Source organism: Nothobranchius furzeri, chromosome 1 (assembly GCF_043380555.1).
Source record: "Nothobranchius furzeri strain GRZ-AD chromosome 1, NfurGRZ-RIMD1, whole genome shotgun sequence".
Taxonomy (NCBI): domain Eukaryota; kingdom Metazoa; phylum Chordata; class Actinopteri; order Cyprinodontiformes; family Nothobranchiidae; genus Nothobranchius; species Nothobranchius furzeri.
The window spans coordinates 53,654,653-53,671,337 of record NC_091741.1 but is presented as its reverse complement, the minus strand read 5'-3'; the positions used below and the strand labels follow the sequence as shown (position 1 = coordinate 53,671,337).

At 44.2% G+C, this 16,685-nt stretch overlaps 1 protein-coding gene across 2 annotated transcripts in view; it reads left to right on the top strand.

Moving 5' to 3' along the window:
• The first annotated feature begins 4,961 nt into the window (after positions 1–4,961).
• The window catches only part of pparaa (peroxisome proliferator-activated receptor alpha a), a 31,332-nt gene continuing 19,608 nt past the window's right edge, over positions 4,962–16,685 (top strand). For both annotated transcript variants that reach the window (XM_054740062.2, XM_054740058.2), the window contains exons 1-2: positions 4,962–5,139; positions 16,219–16,451. In XM_054740062.2, the coding sequence (XP_054596037.1) occupies positions 16,268–16,451 (184 nt within the window). In that variant the 5' untranslated portion in view covers positions 4,962–5,139; positions 16,219–16,267. The remainder of the gene's footprint in view (positions 5,140–16,218; positions 16,452–16,685) is intronic.

The following is a 16,685-nucleotide window of genomic DNA, read 5'->3' as shown; positions in this document are numbered from 1 at the left end:
CAAAATCCACCTTAACCTGGCAGTCTTAAAACCCACAAGTCACTTTTTTTTAGAAAGATATATTTGAGTCTCTTTAACACTAGTGTGTGTGTGTGTGTGTGTGTGTGTGTGTGTGTGTGTGTGTGTGTGTGTGTGTGCGTGTGTGTGTGTGTGTGTGTGTGTGTGTGTGCGTGTGTGTGAAAAAGCCATCCAGGCTAAATGCAGCTGCAGCTCTCTTGAGTCATGATCATTGTAACATACGTAACATCAGCCTTAATGACACACTCAAGTAGCTGCTTGGCAGCTTTATGACCCGACTTCTACATACGCACCATGATGTGTGTGTGTGTGTGCGTGTGCGCAGATCATACATATGTGTGTTTCTCTCTTCAATTCACAGGGTTGTTTAGGAATGGCTTAATTAATCTGCTTCAGTTTTACCTTATTTTTAGTTTATTGCTTTTTCAAAGGTAGATAACTTCATGTCTCTTCTGAGGCATTAACTGTTGTATGTGTGCGCTCGAGCGAGTGTGTGTTAGTGTGTGTGTGTGTGTGTGTGTGTATTTTCACAGGAGATAAATTGGTTGGACTAAACGAGCTGCCCACAGACACGCAGCACTATTTCTAATTTGTGCTTAGTTTTTTAAATGACTCTCAGCACACGAGCGATCCTGCGAGTGATGCATCCAAACAAACAGCAGCTTGAGCGTCTCGTGGGGATCATGCAAGATAGCCTCAAAAAAACCAGTCCAGAAAAAAGGGGGTAAAGAAAAGCCATCAGCCTAAAGGTCAAATGAAGATTAGAGGGGAAACCGTACACGAGGGCACACCGGCTGGCACCCCGGAACTGCACAAAGGCCTCATTGTCATGGGAGCCTGCAGCTCTCCTCACACTTTTCCCTGCATGCCTGGGGAGACCTGACACCTGTTGGTGGTTCAAGTCAACTACAAGTAGCAGCATTTCACATCAGAGCTTTTAAATCCATTTGAACAATTCTCAAATTAGGTTTTTATTTGCTGGCCAAAAACGATGATCTAACTCTGGTTTGTGTCAGAGTCACAAACCTTCCCCTCATGTCGTTCTCTTTATTTGATGCTGTTTAGTGAGGTGATAGTGTAATTGTGATGAAATTTAACTTAAAAACAAACAACAAAATGAGACAATTGTTTATTAAATAAATTTACAGATTTTAGGGTCTAATTCCAGTCCAGTAGCCAGATGATGATAGATCACTAAACGGGATCAACCGGAATATTTTACAATTCATAATGTCTCAAAAAAGGAGAAAAACGACTGTAGAGTGGCAGACTTACTCATCTTTACTTCGTTTAGGTGGTATTTATAACCATAAAAATACAGAACATATTTTCTAAAGTAAACATTTTAATTGTGAATCAGTTTAAACATGAAACAAAATCTCATTTTTGCACCAGTTTCAAAAGTTGAAGATATCCACAGTAGAAGTATGTGAGTAAAACTGTTTATTTTATTGCACAAACAAACAACTTTAAATGTGAACTTCTACACATTATTAAAAAAACAAAGTCTTCTAACAGTTAAATGGACATTTTTTGTGATTAAAGTTGTTTTTAGATCACACCTTTTAGGCTTTTAAATGTGGGATTTGGTTCTTTGTGTACATTGTTGACTAAAGATAGAAATCAGGTTTTTTTGTGATTTACCTTTTATTTTGTGTAAAAAGCTCACGTGTGACGCCTAAGCTACACCCCGTCTGCTCCGCCGCTCCCCTCTCACACTCGGACATTAAGTGGCTCACACTGAGATCTGTGGGTATTTATGGAATAACCAACCTGACATTAAAACAGCCGTGACCTGATTCACACAGTAGGAGTTGCAGTGACTCACTTTTATGACTCGGATCCTACCTCGGTCCCCCATCGCGCTCTGACTCGAGGGGAAACCTCAGCCTCCCTCGTCTCTCTCAGGAAACTCCCAGAACCCCTACAACCGTCCTACGTGACCTTCACACACACACACACACACACACACACACACACACACACACACACACACACACACACACACACACACACACACACACACGTGCATCCTCTTTGCCTCATCGTTTCTTGGAATAGAGCTCAGAAGCAAATAGTGGATTGAATGAGATTGTTTTGTTTTTTTACCAGTTCAGAGGATTTAATTGTTATCCATGTTGACAGGATGAACATTAATAACTCAGGCATGTGAATTTAATCACTTTCTGTGTAACTCCTAAAATAGCAGCGAGTGTTGCTCTCTGAACTCATGACTTGTGTGAGCTTGCACATCAACGGGCTCAAGTGTCAGATAAGAGGCGGACCTCTGACAGCACCTCTCTCTATCTCTCTCTCTCCTCCAGTCGTTCAGAAGGAACCTTCGGAAGAGGCGAGCTGATGGAGCGCACAGACTCGACACCACAGAGGGGAAGTGAAATGACTCAGTGACACGTAGGAAATATTGGCTGCTTAAAAAAAAACATAAATACCAAACTCTGATTTTGTTCTCACCTCAAAATCAAAATATTAAAAAAATCAGGTTCATGTTTACTGAAAATGTTCTGTAGCTGTTTTACTATTATTATTTTACTTTAGGGTAACTCAACATCGTCATTATGCTGTTTAAATTTGAATGTTTGTTTTAATTTTCCACAGGTCAAAGGTCAGCTGCAGCAGATATACTGTCCTTTGGGGTGAGGTAGTAGGTTGTATAGTTTTAGGGTCATTCCCAAGCTGTCAGATGACTATACAACTTACTGTCTTTCCTGAAGTGACCGTGATAGCATCCTCCTCCTCCTCCTCCTCCTCATCATCATCATCACCATTGTTTTCCCAAAAGGAGAAACAACTCTCATGTTTGTTTTATTTAAATAAATGTTTCTGAGCAGAAGTCAGCAGTGGCATAGCCTACTAAGGTAGAAATATGCAAGACGAACTCCAAGGCACTCTCAAATAGAAAACGTTAAAAAGCCTTTATTGTAATAAAGGCTTTTTAACTAACCTGAGAGTGCCTTGGAGTTCCTCTTGCTTTTTTCTACTGAATTTTCCCATCCAACGAGCACCTCAAACAAACTTATGTTGAGTCCAGGAAGCAATCCTTGATAAGTTTTTTTAAGCCTACTTTGGTAGTTTTCGTGCTTTAATGTGATTGTTGACATTTATGTTTTAAACACTGTGCCAAGAGCTGGTTTGGACGTCCTCCAGACGTGGTCTGGACCAACGGACTCAATATAGACATGATCTGCATGTCCATGCGACGTTGACTGTTTTCAGGGTTATTTGTTTGCTAAATCTTTGTCACCACTCATTGAGTGGCTTTTAGTGAAAATTTAAGAATGTTTTTGTGTTTTTGTTCTAATTGTTGACACTGTTCTGTGAGCTTTAAAGGACGTGTACCACAGGAACTATCTGTCTTTTGTAATAATGAAGCAGTTTTAATTTTCTTCATGGATTAATTCCAAATGCCTGTTTAGCTCCACGACTTGTGTCGACACCCTGCAGTGACTCATGGTGTTCGTACAGGGTGAGGTAGTAGGTTGTGTGGTTTCAGGGTTGTGATTTTACCCCATCAGGAGCTAACTATACAACCTACTGCCTTCCCTGGAGGGCAGCAATACATCACAGACGCAAACAACCAGGAAAATCTCTGTAACAAGCCTGACACAGAACTGTCTACTGTTTTTTCTAATTGCTTAAAGGGTAAGTGCTGCTATTTATATAGATTTTTCATGAAAATAATTTGATAGATTTCTGCACCATGCCATACTTGTTTATCCTCAGTTAAAATAAACACTGGATGAGAAATATTGTCAAAGTGAAGAGTGGAGGCTCTTTTTTTATTTGAGTGTAACAATAAACTCAATTATTGGAATTTTCCCTTTGAAATGCTGATTAATTTATCCCTTTATTTAATTTAATATACAGTAAATAATCTAATAGAACGCTAAAGCTTATTTTAATCTGTTTTGAAAGGTTTTTGTAGAGCATGTGTGACAGTAACTCAACACTTTATTTAACCAGATGAGTCTATTGAGAACTCAGTCTCATTTACGACGACGATCTGGCCAACACAAAATTAAGTAGTTTTATAAACATGCTGGTGAAGGATCTCAGTCATCCAGGTCATGGTAATCCAAGGGGCTTCAAATGAAGGCAACTGGACTTCTTTGGTTTCTTGAAGCCGTCAATGGACACAAACTTAAAGCTCCTTGGATGAGACAAGGTTGACAAAGCTTCCCAGATGAGAAGCAAAACGTCTTCAAGAAACCAAAGAAGTCCAGTTGCCTTCATTCAAACCTCTTTGGGTAAAAAAAAACAACTAATAAGAATTCAAATCAAGGATCAAATCTTGTGGAATGATCACTTTTTCCAAAAAAAATTCAAATCAGATATTTTTATTAAAAGGACGAATGGCTGGATCACAGATGAATGGAGCAGCAACCTTAGTATCTAATGGTGGAAGACACCAGGGGAGAAATATTGGTCACCTGCCATTCATCTAATTACAGTAGATGGCGCCAGACATGAGGTGAGTGGTGATTCAGGATTTGTGGCACTTTTTGCCAAATCTATTTTACAAGTACAAAGTTATGAAGAATTTAGTTATAAAAGTACTGACATATCGGTGATGAAGACAAAGAAAATACAATGTGACTCACTTTTCAATGATAAGATATGCTCGGTATGTTGTTTTTGTGGAGATAACTCAGGTAAATACCATTGACGTGGTCATGGCAAGAAGCAGCAAAGATATGATTAAACATGTGTTTTAAAGGAGACCAAAACATTAATGATTAGTCGGTCCTCGTGATAAGTGACGTGTTTTACAGATTCAGCTCAGTTTCCATTCAATCCGCAGCGTCCAAAATAACCAGTCAGTAGAGGGTGGAGTTCTGATCCGCGCGGTGTGATTGGCTGTTGCTGTAGGTGTGTCCGGAGGTGTGTACGTCACGTACGTGTGTCGACGTCCTTTCCCCGCGTGACTTCCTGCGGAGGACGAACGCATCTTGTGACGGCAGCTGGGAGGGAGCAGGCGGGCGACGCGTCAAGGACTTTGACGGAGCCGGTGTCCTCCAAGCACCACAACACCCCCTTTCTCCTCTGGTGTCCGACTCAGACATTCACCCCGAACTGAAAATGCTCCAAATTGCAGACTCTGAGGTAATTTAACTACTTTAATTACTCAAAAATACTCCGTTACGTCATTTAGCTATTTGACTTAGCATCTTAAAGTTTGTTAACTTCCTCGGTAGCTGTCTGCAGCTTTTGTTACCAGCACACATCCTCGCTTCTTCCAAGCTTAACACCTTCTGAAAAAGTCAACATTTTCTGTTAGAAATGGCTTAAAAACACTAGTTCCGTTTGAATCTAAACGTGTTATGTTGTTTTTGTACTCCGAACAGGATTTTGAGTGTTTATCATAAAGTGAGACGATAAGAACTTTTTTTCTGGGTGACCTTAAGCTCAGTATTTGTGTTTTGATTGTCAGCCGGTTGTGTCCTTTATGGCATCTGGTTACATGCTTTATTCGCAGCTCCTGTTTCCACTTCTCCAGTGACATAAATAGAGCATGGGGTCTGGGGTTTTTGGTCCTCAGGGAATTAAAACACAATGTCTTCTAAGACAATGGGGAAACCGGGGGAAACGTGGGCTGGGACCGAGTCCTCATCTGTGTAAATGAGGGAAATAAAGTGCCTCAGCCCAGTCAATACCCTGCTGATGACCTCTTTCAACACAGAGACCCAGTGAATCACAAATAACAAAACAATCTATGTTGGGAAAGAGTATTTGCCTCCTGACAGATTTATTCTGGTTTTGCTTTAAAGTTTCAGATCAGCTAACACATTTCAGTATTGGACAAATATAACTTGAGTAACAAATGTATCTTATACTTGGTAGTAAATTTTGTATTTAATAAATAAAATATATCAAGTTTTGCAAATGACCAAAAGTCATCCAAATCAGCCCTCATGAAAATGTATCTGGTTGTATTGTAATGAAAGTTGCAGTGGGCAGCACGGGCAGAATATCTGGCCCTCCAGTCAGAACCCGAAAACACCACCAGTAGGCAATAACTTATAAAAGGATACGCTTTATTATACAATATACTAAAACACAATAATAGAACCCAATAATAAAACACTATAATAAAACACTGTGGCCAAAGTCTCCACTCCTAAAATCAGCTGTCCAGCACAAACACACAAGCAGCGATACTTAGCTGTCACGGATGGTGTGACCCCCCCCCTCCCCGGGGTCTGAGCTTCCAACGCCGTCCAACGCCCCGGGATGTAGCTTGCGAGGACGGCGGGTAAATCCACAAAGTAAGTCCACTGCCAGAGTCTGTAGCGGCAGATGTCAGCGTGGTCTTGACATCCACTATGCCCAGCCCTCGCTGTCTAAAGAAGGCGACCAGCCTTCCCTCCTGACGCTGGAACTCTAAACACCTGCTTAACTATCTCCGTCGCTGGCAGCCCTAAACGACTGCGAACGACCCCACCCCCCAAAGTCCGATGCCACAATGACAGGTCGACCACGCACACTTCTCAGTAGACCTGTCACCTTTTTATCCTCCCTGGCCTCGTTATGGATAACGAGGACCAGCTGGAGTCCAGTCACCATGCCCTCAGAGTCCGGCAGCTTCCGTCTTCTGTCCATCACACTCTCCCCCTCTTTGTCCTGAAGGACTCGCCCTCGAGTCTTAGATTTCCACCTGATAATCCTTATACCAAGCAGGGGGCCTCCTCTGACGAACCACGCGTTGCTCCACAGCTCCAGGTCCCTCGACCGTCCCAGGGATACGTCCTCCCGATCCTCCTCCAATCGCACCCCCCCGAGCAGCCTCTCCCTGCAATGGGGCAGGGTTGCTTGAATCACCGGAGCCCCTCGTCTCCGGAAACCGTTGAGCACTCCTGCTGATGTCCTCCCAGGTGGCATCCGACTGATGAACCACCCGCTCTTCCGCAGCTCCACGTCCGTCGACCTCCCCAGGGAGACGTCCTTCCGGTCCTCCTGCAGCAGCACCCCCTCGAGCAGCCTCTCCATGCAATGGGGCCGGGTCACGTGCGTCGCCAGACCTGCTCGTCTCTGCAGACCAATGATGAATCCTGCTGGTGTCCTCCCAGGTGGCATCATGCTGACACAGACTCTGCCTCGCTCGCTCTCGGGACCCCACAGCCAGCGGTGCTGCAACTGCTGAAAGAGAAGTGCACGGCTTAAGTCGGTTGAAATGAATCACCTTCTCAGGACCCCCCTCAACGGGTAAAAGCCTGTATAGCACATCTGTCAGTCGCTCAAGAACCCTAAATGGTCCTTTATATCGTCTCTGCAGCTTGGGACACACCCCTCGCCTCCTCAGCTTATTTCGGACCCACACCAATTCACCTTCTGAGTAGAACTGGCAGGTGGCCCTAAAATCATAGGCCCTCTTTTGTTGCGCCGCGGCTCTGCTCTGATGGCGTTTCACCGCCTCTACCACCGTAGTTAAGGCTTCCTGCAAACCTGTCACATACTCATCTACTGAGGCAAAGAGTTCTCCCTGATCCAGGCCCAACATAACATCAACAGGCAGTACGATCTCCCGCCCAAACAGAACCTTATAAGGTGTGACAGATGTGCTAGCATGAACACTACTTCTATAAGCCAGCATTACATATGGCAGCAAGGCATCCCAGTTAAGCTGATTGTCTTCCACAAAGAAGGTCAACATAGTCAGCAACGTTCGATTAAACCTCTCCACTAATCCGTCTGACTGGGGGTGATAGGGGGTTGTCCTCGTTTTGTGGATCTGCAAAAGTTCACATAGCTCTCGAAACAGTTTCGACTCGAAATTCCTCCCCTGGTCAGAATGGAGGCTCCGCGGTACCCCAAACCGACACAGCCATTCCTCGGTCAGCACCCTCGCGATTGTTTTAGCCTCTTGATTAGGGAGTGGGAAGGCTTCTGTCCATTTAGAGAAATAGTCACCTACTACCATGATGTATTTATTTCTCAGTCCAGTTTCAGGAAGTGGACCCAAAATATCCACGACAATGCGCTTGAAGGGCCTAGAGGTCAGTGAATGCTCCAAAGGTGCACGTGGTGTTCCTCCATGCATTTTAACCGAGCCACAGTCCGCACACTCACGAACACAAGCCCTTACGTCCTTAAACCAATCGGGCCAATAGAAACGGTCTTTTATCTTGCCTTGCAGTTTTTGAACCCCCAGATGGCCTCCAGTGGGGGCATTATGTAACTGCTTCAGGACCCCTGGCACCAGAGCCAAAGGCAAAACAACCTGGATCACCTGCGCAGCATCAGAATTTGCTGGTGCTACACGCACCAACTGGGAACCCCGAATTTCGAGTTGATCCCACACAGGTGCAAACGGTTTTAGTTCTGGGTCCTCAGGGCCTATACGCTCTATGCCCTGTTTGGCATCCCTGATTCGCTTCAGCACTGGATCATCTAGTTGCGCCTGGCTGAGTTCGTCCATCTCCGAAATCCGGCCAGCTCCTGATCCTCCCTCTTGAAGCGAGCACACCCTCAACTCAGCTCCCAAGGGCTGCGCTCCCTCGCCGGCTGTTAAGTTCTCTGGTTTCCAATTTGGCAGTCTGGAAAGGGCATCCGCATTACTATGCTGTCTACCTGGCCGATGAATGATGTTGTATTGGAAATTGGCCAGCTGCTCTACCCATCTAGCCAGTTGTCCCTCCAAACCCTGGAAGTTATGCAGCCATCGTAGAGAGTTGTGGTCTGTCCTCAACACAAATTCTTTGCCCAACAAATAATGTTTAAAATGCTTAGTAAAAGTGACCAGACTCAAGAGCTCCTTCTTTGTCGTGGCATATTTGCGTTCCTGCTTTGTAAGAGCCCTACTAGCATAAGCTATAACCTGCTCTGTTTCCCCTTCAACCTGTGATAATACAGCCCCAATCCCCACCTCGCTGGTGTCTGTATCTAAAATAAAATATTTCTTGGGGTCGGGGTAGGTCAATACAGGAGCAGTTATCAAACAGGTTTTAAGTTTCTCAAAGGCCTCCTGACAATCTTCACTCCACTGAAAGCGTTTTCCTCTTTTTTTGTAACCGGTGCAATGGGCGAGCAATGTCCGCAAAGCCTTTCACGAACCGTCTATAATAAGACGCCAGGCCCAAAAAACTCTGGATCTCTGTCTGATTAGCTGGGATGGGCCACTCTCTTACTGCCTCTATTTTAGCTGGTTCTGGCCTAACGCCTTCAGCGGAAATCACATGACCTAGATAATGGACCTGTGTAGAAAAAAGGTCACATTTAGAAGGCTTTACTTTTTGATTAGACTGCCTCAACTTCTCCAAAACCGTGCCCAGACGTGCTAGATGCTCCTGGAAATCACGCCCGAACACGATAATGTCATCCAGGTAAACTAAACAAACAGTCCACTGTAAATCAGCCAAAATCAGGTCCATCAGGCGCTGAAATGTACCAGGGGCGTTACACAGCCCAAAACTTAGCACATTAAATTCAAACAGTCCCTGGCGAGTGATAAAAGCAGTCTTATGCCGGTCCCTAGGGTCTACTTCCACCTGCTAATAACCACTAGCCAAGTCTAAGGTTGAAAACCATTGGGCATGCACCAAGCTATCCAAAGCATCATCGATTCGGGGAAGAGGATAAGCGTCTTTTCTAGTGACATCATTCAGTTTCCTGTAGTCCACACAAAATCTATATCCGCCCCCTTTCTTTTTAACCAGAACCACAGGGGCAGCCCACGGACTACATGAGGGGCGAATAATGTCATTTGCCAACATGTCTCTCAAATTATCCGTCACTTCCTGTTGTAGATTAAGTGGAATCCTTCGGGGGTGCATTTTTATGGGTGCAGCCTCCCCAGTGTCAATTTCATGCGAGATAATCTGTGTTCTTCCCAAGTCTGTATCCCCTTGACTGAATAGAGACAGATTTTGTAGGAGCAGCTGTCTAACTGCTGCGACTTCCGCAGGGGTGAATCCTCTCTCACCGACTCTAAACTGGGTCATCAAAGATTCCACTGTCCAAGGCTGAGAGCCTTGCTCCTTATTCACCCGATCTATCCGCTCGTCTTCTACCTCAACATCAGTGAAAAGCGTGCCCACTCTCATACCGCCTTTTAACATTAGTGGGTCGTCGCTCACATTTATCACCCGCACTGGGAGTTGGCCCTGGTCAACCTTGCAAATAACTCTCGCCACAAGCAAGTCACAGCGCTTAGAAAGGTGATCAGACGGCTCCAGCAACCCCTGGGCATAATCACCCCAGCTGTCCTTAATTTGTCCTGATATTATAGCTTCGCTCCGCGGCGGAACTACGGTATCTGTTTGCACCACTACGACCTGTGGATTTAAAGAAGGTTCCAAGTCAAGCAGTGGGAACACTCTGCCCATGATCTTACATGTTTTGGTGCCCAGATCAACCACCATGCCATGTTTGGACAGAAAATCAAATCCCAACAATACCTTATCTGAGGGGATGTCTGATACCAAGAATTCCACCACGAAAGCCAGGGGGCCCAGCTGACACGTTGTTTGCCAACATCCCATAATACACATTCCTCCCCCATTCGCAGCTGTAACATTACCCTCATATGGAGTTAATTCACCCACCCCTCGAGTGAAGGACAACCACAGCTTTCGCGAAATCACAGAACGGGAAGCTCCTGTATCTATCAGAACCTGGCAGTCACACCCACCTATCCTGGCTTTCAAGTACCCAGCATTTCCTCTTCTTACAGGGGTCTCAACAACAGAGAGGGGGGCGGGCATTTGACCCACTGTACACGCCCCCTCTAGTTTCCCTGAACATAAGGACAGTCCTGACGTAAATGCCGGTTACAGCCACACTCCCAGCAGCCTCCCAACCTCCCATTTCCCTTTTTCCGGGAATATTCTTGCCTAGGCTGCAAGTTTGTGTTCTGAGTGTCATGGTGGGGACCAGATGCAACAGGTACCGACAGTGTGTGCACCACATTCTGGAGGGATTTCACCTCCTGTCTCAAGCTCTCAACCACCCCCACTAGCGAAGCAATGCTTTCATCATTAGTATCTTTCTCGGTTATTCCTCTCACTCTTGCGTCAGATACTGAGCTGGTCTCCAAACCCTTAATGAGCTCAAGCTCCGCCGCCAGGTTGATGGCTGCCTCGAGTGACACGGGCTTGGCACTCCGTAAACACACTCTCATGTCCCCATTCCCCACAGGAGCTATGAACTGATCTTTAGCCAACAAGTCTTGTGTGTTGGGATCCACTGTCGGGTAAGCTTTAACAGCAGATCGTCGTAATGCCATCCCAAATTCTCTGACACTTTCATTATGCCATTTACGTCGAGCGGAGAAAACAGCTCTATTCCAATCAGCGCTGTCACACGGATCCAAACACTTCCCCATTTGCTCCTTCAACATGGCATAATTTGCTTTAACACTCCCTGACAAGCCATTATAAACCTCTCGAGCTTTGTCAGACAACAGGAGACACAGAAACTTCAACTTAAGGGGCTCATCCCAGTTATTTATATCGGCTGCCATTTCAAATTGTTCAACCCAGTCTGCCCATTCACGGCCAACACCGGAAAAGCTCTCCGGCATAAAAATCGGCCGAGCCGCTGCGCTCACGGGCTGATTTTCAGCTGGTCTCAATGGAGGAGGTGTGTTATTTCCAGGTTCTGACATTTTGAATAGCTAGATACCACTTCTGACACCAGTGTAATGAAAGTTGCAGTGGGCAGCACGGGCAGAATATCTGGCCCTCCAGTCAGAACCCGAAAACACCACCAGTAGGCAATAACTTATAAAAGGATATGCTTTATTATACAATATAACTAAAACACAATAATAGAACCCAATAATAAAACACTATAATAAAACACTGTGGCCAAAGTCTCCACTCCTAAAATCAGCTGTCCAGCATAAACACACAAGCAGCGGTACTTAGCTGTCACGGATGGTGTGACCCCCCTCCCCGGGGTCTGAGCTTCCAACGCCGTCCAACGCCCCGGGATGTAGCTTGCGAGGACGGCGGGTAAATCCACAAAGTAAGTCCACTGCCAGAGTCTGTAGCGGCAGATGTCAGCGTGGTCTTGACATCCACTATGCCCAGCCCTCGCTGTCTAAAGAAGGCGACCAGCCTTCCCTCCTGATGCTGGAACTCTAAACACCTGCTTAACTATCTTCGTCGCCGGCAGCCCTAAACGACTGCGAACAACCCCACCCCCCAAAGTCCGATGCCACAATGACAGGTCGACCACGCACACTTCTCAGTAGACCTGTCACCTTTTTATCCTCCCTGGCCTCATTATGGATAACGAGGACCAGCTGGTGTCCAATCACCACGCCCTCAGAGTCCGGCAGCTTCCGTCTTCTGTCCATTACAGTATGATACTGCAGTCAAGCATTTGTAAACATTAGTAATGAGTCGCTCACGTCTTTGTGGAGGAATAGTGTCCCACTCTTCTTTACAGGCTTGTTTTAATTCAGTGGTTGGGCATTCTGCTTCAGGATTTTCTGGTGGAAAGCAGAATTTGTGGTTCCATCAGTCACAGAAGGTTATCCTTGAGGTTCTGAGGCGGCAAAGCAGCCCCAGACCATCACACTACCAACACCATGTCTGCCTGTTTCCCTAAAATACAGTATTAGTGTAATACAAAATGTAATGGACGGCCTTCCTAAAACTTCCCCTTTTGCCTCGTCACTTCTTGGAATACTTTCACAAAAATATTCATGTTGGTTTTCTTTTTGGTAAATATGAGAAGGCCCTTCATTGCTCTCTGTGGTCCAGCAGAGGTTTGGGTTTTGAAACCCTCCTTTGCATGCACCCTATCTCTGTTCAAATGATGACCTTGGACCCTAACCTTAGGCAAGTGAGACCTGAAATGCTTTGGATGTTGTTCTGTTTCTGTAGAGTTTATTCAGAACCAGACATGGTGTTTTGCCTTTTTTAATCTTTTATCCTGCTTCGTGTTGCCCGACACGTTTTATAAAAGAGATTTCTTAATTGTACCAGTTTGGCAGGGATCAGACCCAGATGTGGCTTGTGACACAGTTTTACAAATAATGTGCTTAATTCATGATTTAACAAGGGGGCGTTTACTTTTTCACCTTTTTGCCAATGATAAATGGAAGTTGTCATTTGAAAACTTCATTTGTCTGATACTGAAATCTGTTTGCTGATCTGAAACACATTAGTTTGACAAAATAAGAAGGACTCTAAACAGACAATTATCTGTGGGGCAAAAAATTTGAGAAATTTCACATTTTAGAATTAGATCCCGGAAGCATTAGGAAGTGAATCTTTGCTGACAGCCGGGGTTTATCGCTCTGTCAGAGGGCAGATTCTTCACATCAAAGGCTCTCGTCTGACCAGCAGCTGTCCAAGACTGTCGTCCAACAACTTTACTGTGCTTTGTTAGAAAACCCTTAACAGAGACGAAGCCTGTGTTGTAAACATCCTGTATATTCGGTGCTACGCTCACAGATCTTTATTCCACTTTTACTCAACTTTGGCGCTCTGTCAGGACTTGTCCCGTGAAAGGCTGCAAGGCAAACACCAGATAAACAAGAACAAGCATACTTTGATCAATCACGCCCTCGATGCCTGACCATGAGGTTTGACTGAGTACATATTTGCTGCTCCGCCAGATAAAGACAGGATTTCACATAATCATCCGATTTTAAGCATTAGAGTTCAGACAGAACACTTAGCAACATTTAAGTTGCTCAATCTCACGTTTCTGTCACGCTGGCTTTAAAAGATGGGCGCAGATGTGTGAATGGAGATCTGATCTGAAATCTCTATAGATTGGATTTGTTAGTTTCTTTTACACAGATACGGTTGTATTGTCATGCGTTAAGAACAAACTGATGTTCTGAGTTTTATGGTCATATGATTAGATGATTGCATTAAGGATGCACATCCCATAATAATTAAAAAAACATTTTCATAAAAAATAAAATCAAGACAAACACAAACGGGTCAATCTAAAAGCTTGTGTCTCCACACTCTAATGTAAATGCACTTTTATAGGGTGTAGTCTTTTACGCTCGCTGGTCAGTAAGTAACTGGACAGGTTGGGATTTATCTTGCCAAAAATATTTGATAAATAAAGAATAATAAAACATGCCGAAGGCAAGGGTTAACAGCCCTGAAGAGAGTTCAGATGATCCGTCCGCATCGTAGCAGCCAAAGTCTCGTGACAGAATAAAAAAGTCAAGTATCTGCCCCACATGTCCAGACACGAACAAGTTCCATCTAATGACTTGTTTGCCTTTGTAACCGGGCTACACAAAACATGCTCTGTCATTGGAGCGGGCGGCCTTTAACCTCATTTGGTTTGTGTTTACTGAGCTTGTCAAGTAAATCAGATATATAATAGTTATTTATTTATGGGCTTATAAAACGTTTCTTCATCCTGAGATCTGCTCTAATGTTGTTTGTTTGGTGTTTTTGTTTACTGAGCTAGCCAGAATAAACAGAGAATCAATTTATCTCCAAAGACCAACTGTGTCACAGCAATCCTTCAACCTTAACTCGCTCAAGGCAGAAGAGACCTGGTTGCACCTTCGTAGCTTCAGCTGTGTAAAGTCCAGGCGTGTTGATAACATAATTGTTGCCCCAAACTGAACAAGCAGCCACAGCTCATTAGCTTTTTCTAATGGATCTAAAAGCTTTGTGCTAAACATGTAACTTTTCACTCAAAGATGTGTTGGATGATCTAAAATAGTAATATCTAAATTAGCAGGTTTTGTTTTGTTAGCTTAAATCACGGAGACATGGGTATGGATAGCAGCTGCAGAGGGTCCTCTTGCCCCCAGCATTGTGCGCTATTCAAGGGGTTCGTTTTTCTGTTGGAATAATGTCTAGCTGTCTGTGACAATTAATATAATTTACATTATATTGCTTAAATAGCACAGAGAGAACTTTATAGAATTGTGTTGCCAGGTTGTGAGTGCTGGGGTATAATGGACATGGACATGATGGCATTGCGCTCTGTGGATAAAAATCAGCATGCTTTTAGTTATGGTTAGACCGACATATAAATTAGCTATTTGACACCTTTTAAATTATTGATTATTGGCTGTGCCGTTGCATATTTGACTGATTACCAAGCAGCTGCTACTGCCAAATGACTGCAGCTAAGGGCAGCCCTTGACTGCAGTTCAAGGATGGTAGGATTTTGGCCTGCCAGCAGAGGCTGTTGATGCAGGTATAATTTTTCCAAATTTTTGTTAATATTTTACTGATGTCAGGGTTTCCCTCAGAAAACATAACATAAACCCCAATACTTTGTTCGCTAAAGTATTGCGTGTTTAATTGTTAAAACCAATCCTTGCTTCTGGTTGCTGTGCTCTTTTAGATAACAAACTAATGCTTCTTGGCCTCAGGAATGGTCTCAGAACAAAACCCCCAAAGTGATGACTTTCCTTGCTGACATGGGCCTCTCTCGGGCTCTCATACACACTGTGATGGGTCAAAACCTCTCCTTGGGTTGAGTTCAAGCTGCTTAGATCAACATCAATGATTCATTGAGACCTCAAGATAATATCCTGTTACATCCAGTTTGAAAATGTCGGAGTAGAGTGCAGGGGCCTCGTTTATCAAACGTTCGTAGAAACATTCCTATATTCTACCCTACGAATGGAATTTAGAATGTTTGTACGTACAGCCCAAAGTCTGATTCATGAAACATGTGGTGGCCTCTCGTACACACGTTCCTCCACAATCAGCTGTTGATAAATCCCTTTTGTGCGTACTCAGGTGCTCGTGCTTGTTGACAGCCATTTGCATAGAGAAACACCCTCAATTAACCATATTTGGTCCTCAGCATGTGGGGGGATTCCTTTTTTTTTTTTTTCAAAAAAAAAAAAGAAGAAAAAACTTTATTGATAACTAGATTGAAACACTGGCTGCCGAAGTTACAGAGGTTAAAAACGTGGTCGGGACAGAGGAGAAGTTGTCGTTTCCATTTAAGGAGTCTTTCTGTTTGAGTTAGTTTTATTTGGAAATGTTGCCTGAGAGGGCAGCCTCTGAGTGGTCATTCAGTCTGGTTACCTTGGCAACGCAGCGTGTATGATCAGGGAGCAGAGGAGGTTCTGGGGGTTGTTCGTAGTTGTAAACTAAAATATGAACTGGAATCGGATTCGTGAGGTATGATTAATGGGGCCTCAGGTTTTTACGTTCTCAAATGTGTATAATACAAATGTAGCTGAGTTTACAGTCTGTTGTTTACCTTGACCCATCTGTCCTCTTATCCCAGTCTGGTGAGTGAGGGGTTGTCTCCAAAGATTGGATCCCTGATCTCTACCATGGCAGCAGATCTTTACAGCCCCCCATCGCCACTAGGGGATTCCCTGCTGGACAGTCCACTTTGTGGAGACCTGATAGAGGATCTTCCTGGCATCTCTCGGTCAATAGCAGATGACTCACTGGAATTTGATTTCCCGGACTACCAAAGTCCTGGCTCAGTGTCCAAGAGCTCCATCACACTGGGTGAGGTCAAGAGTTAAATGGTCTTGTTTTGAAAGAACACACAATGAACTGTTAAATAAATGCAAACTAATGATTGTATGAACTCAGAGACCAACTGTTTTGTTTTACTGGTTCATAACAGAAGATTAGATGAACTCCTTCCAGTGTTATCTCTGCATTCTTGACTAAAGGTCTGTTGTCCAGCAGACCATGAACAAATAAAATACAATGGAAATTTATATACTTAATAAATCT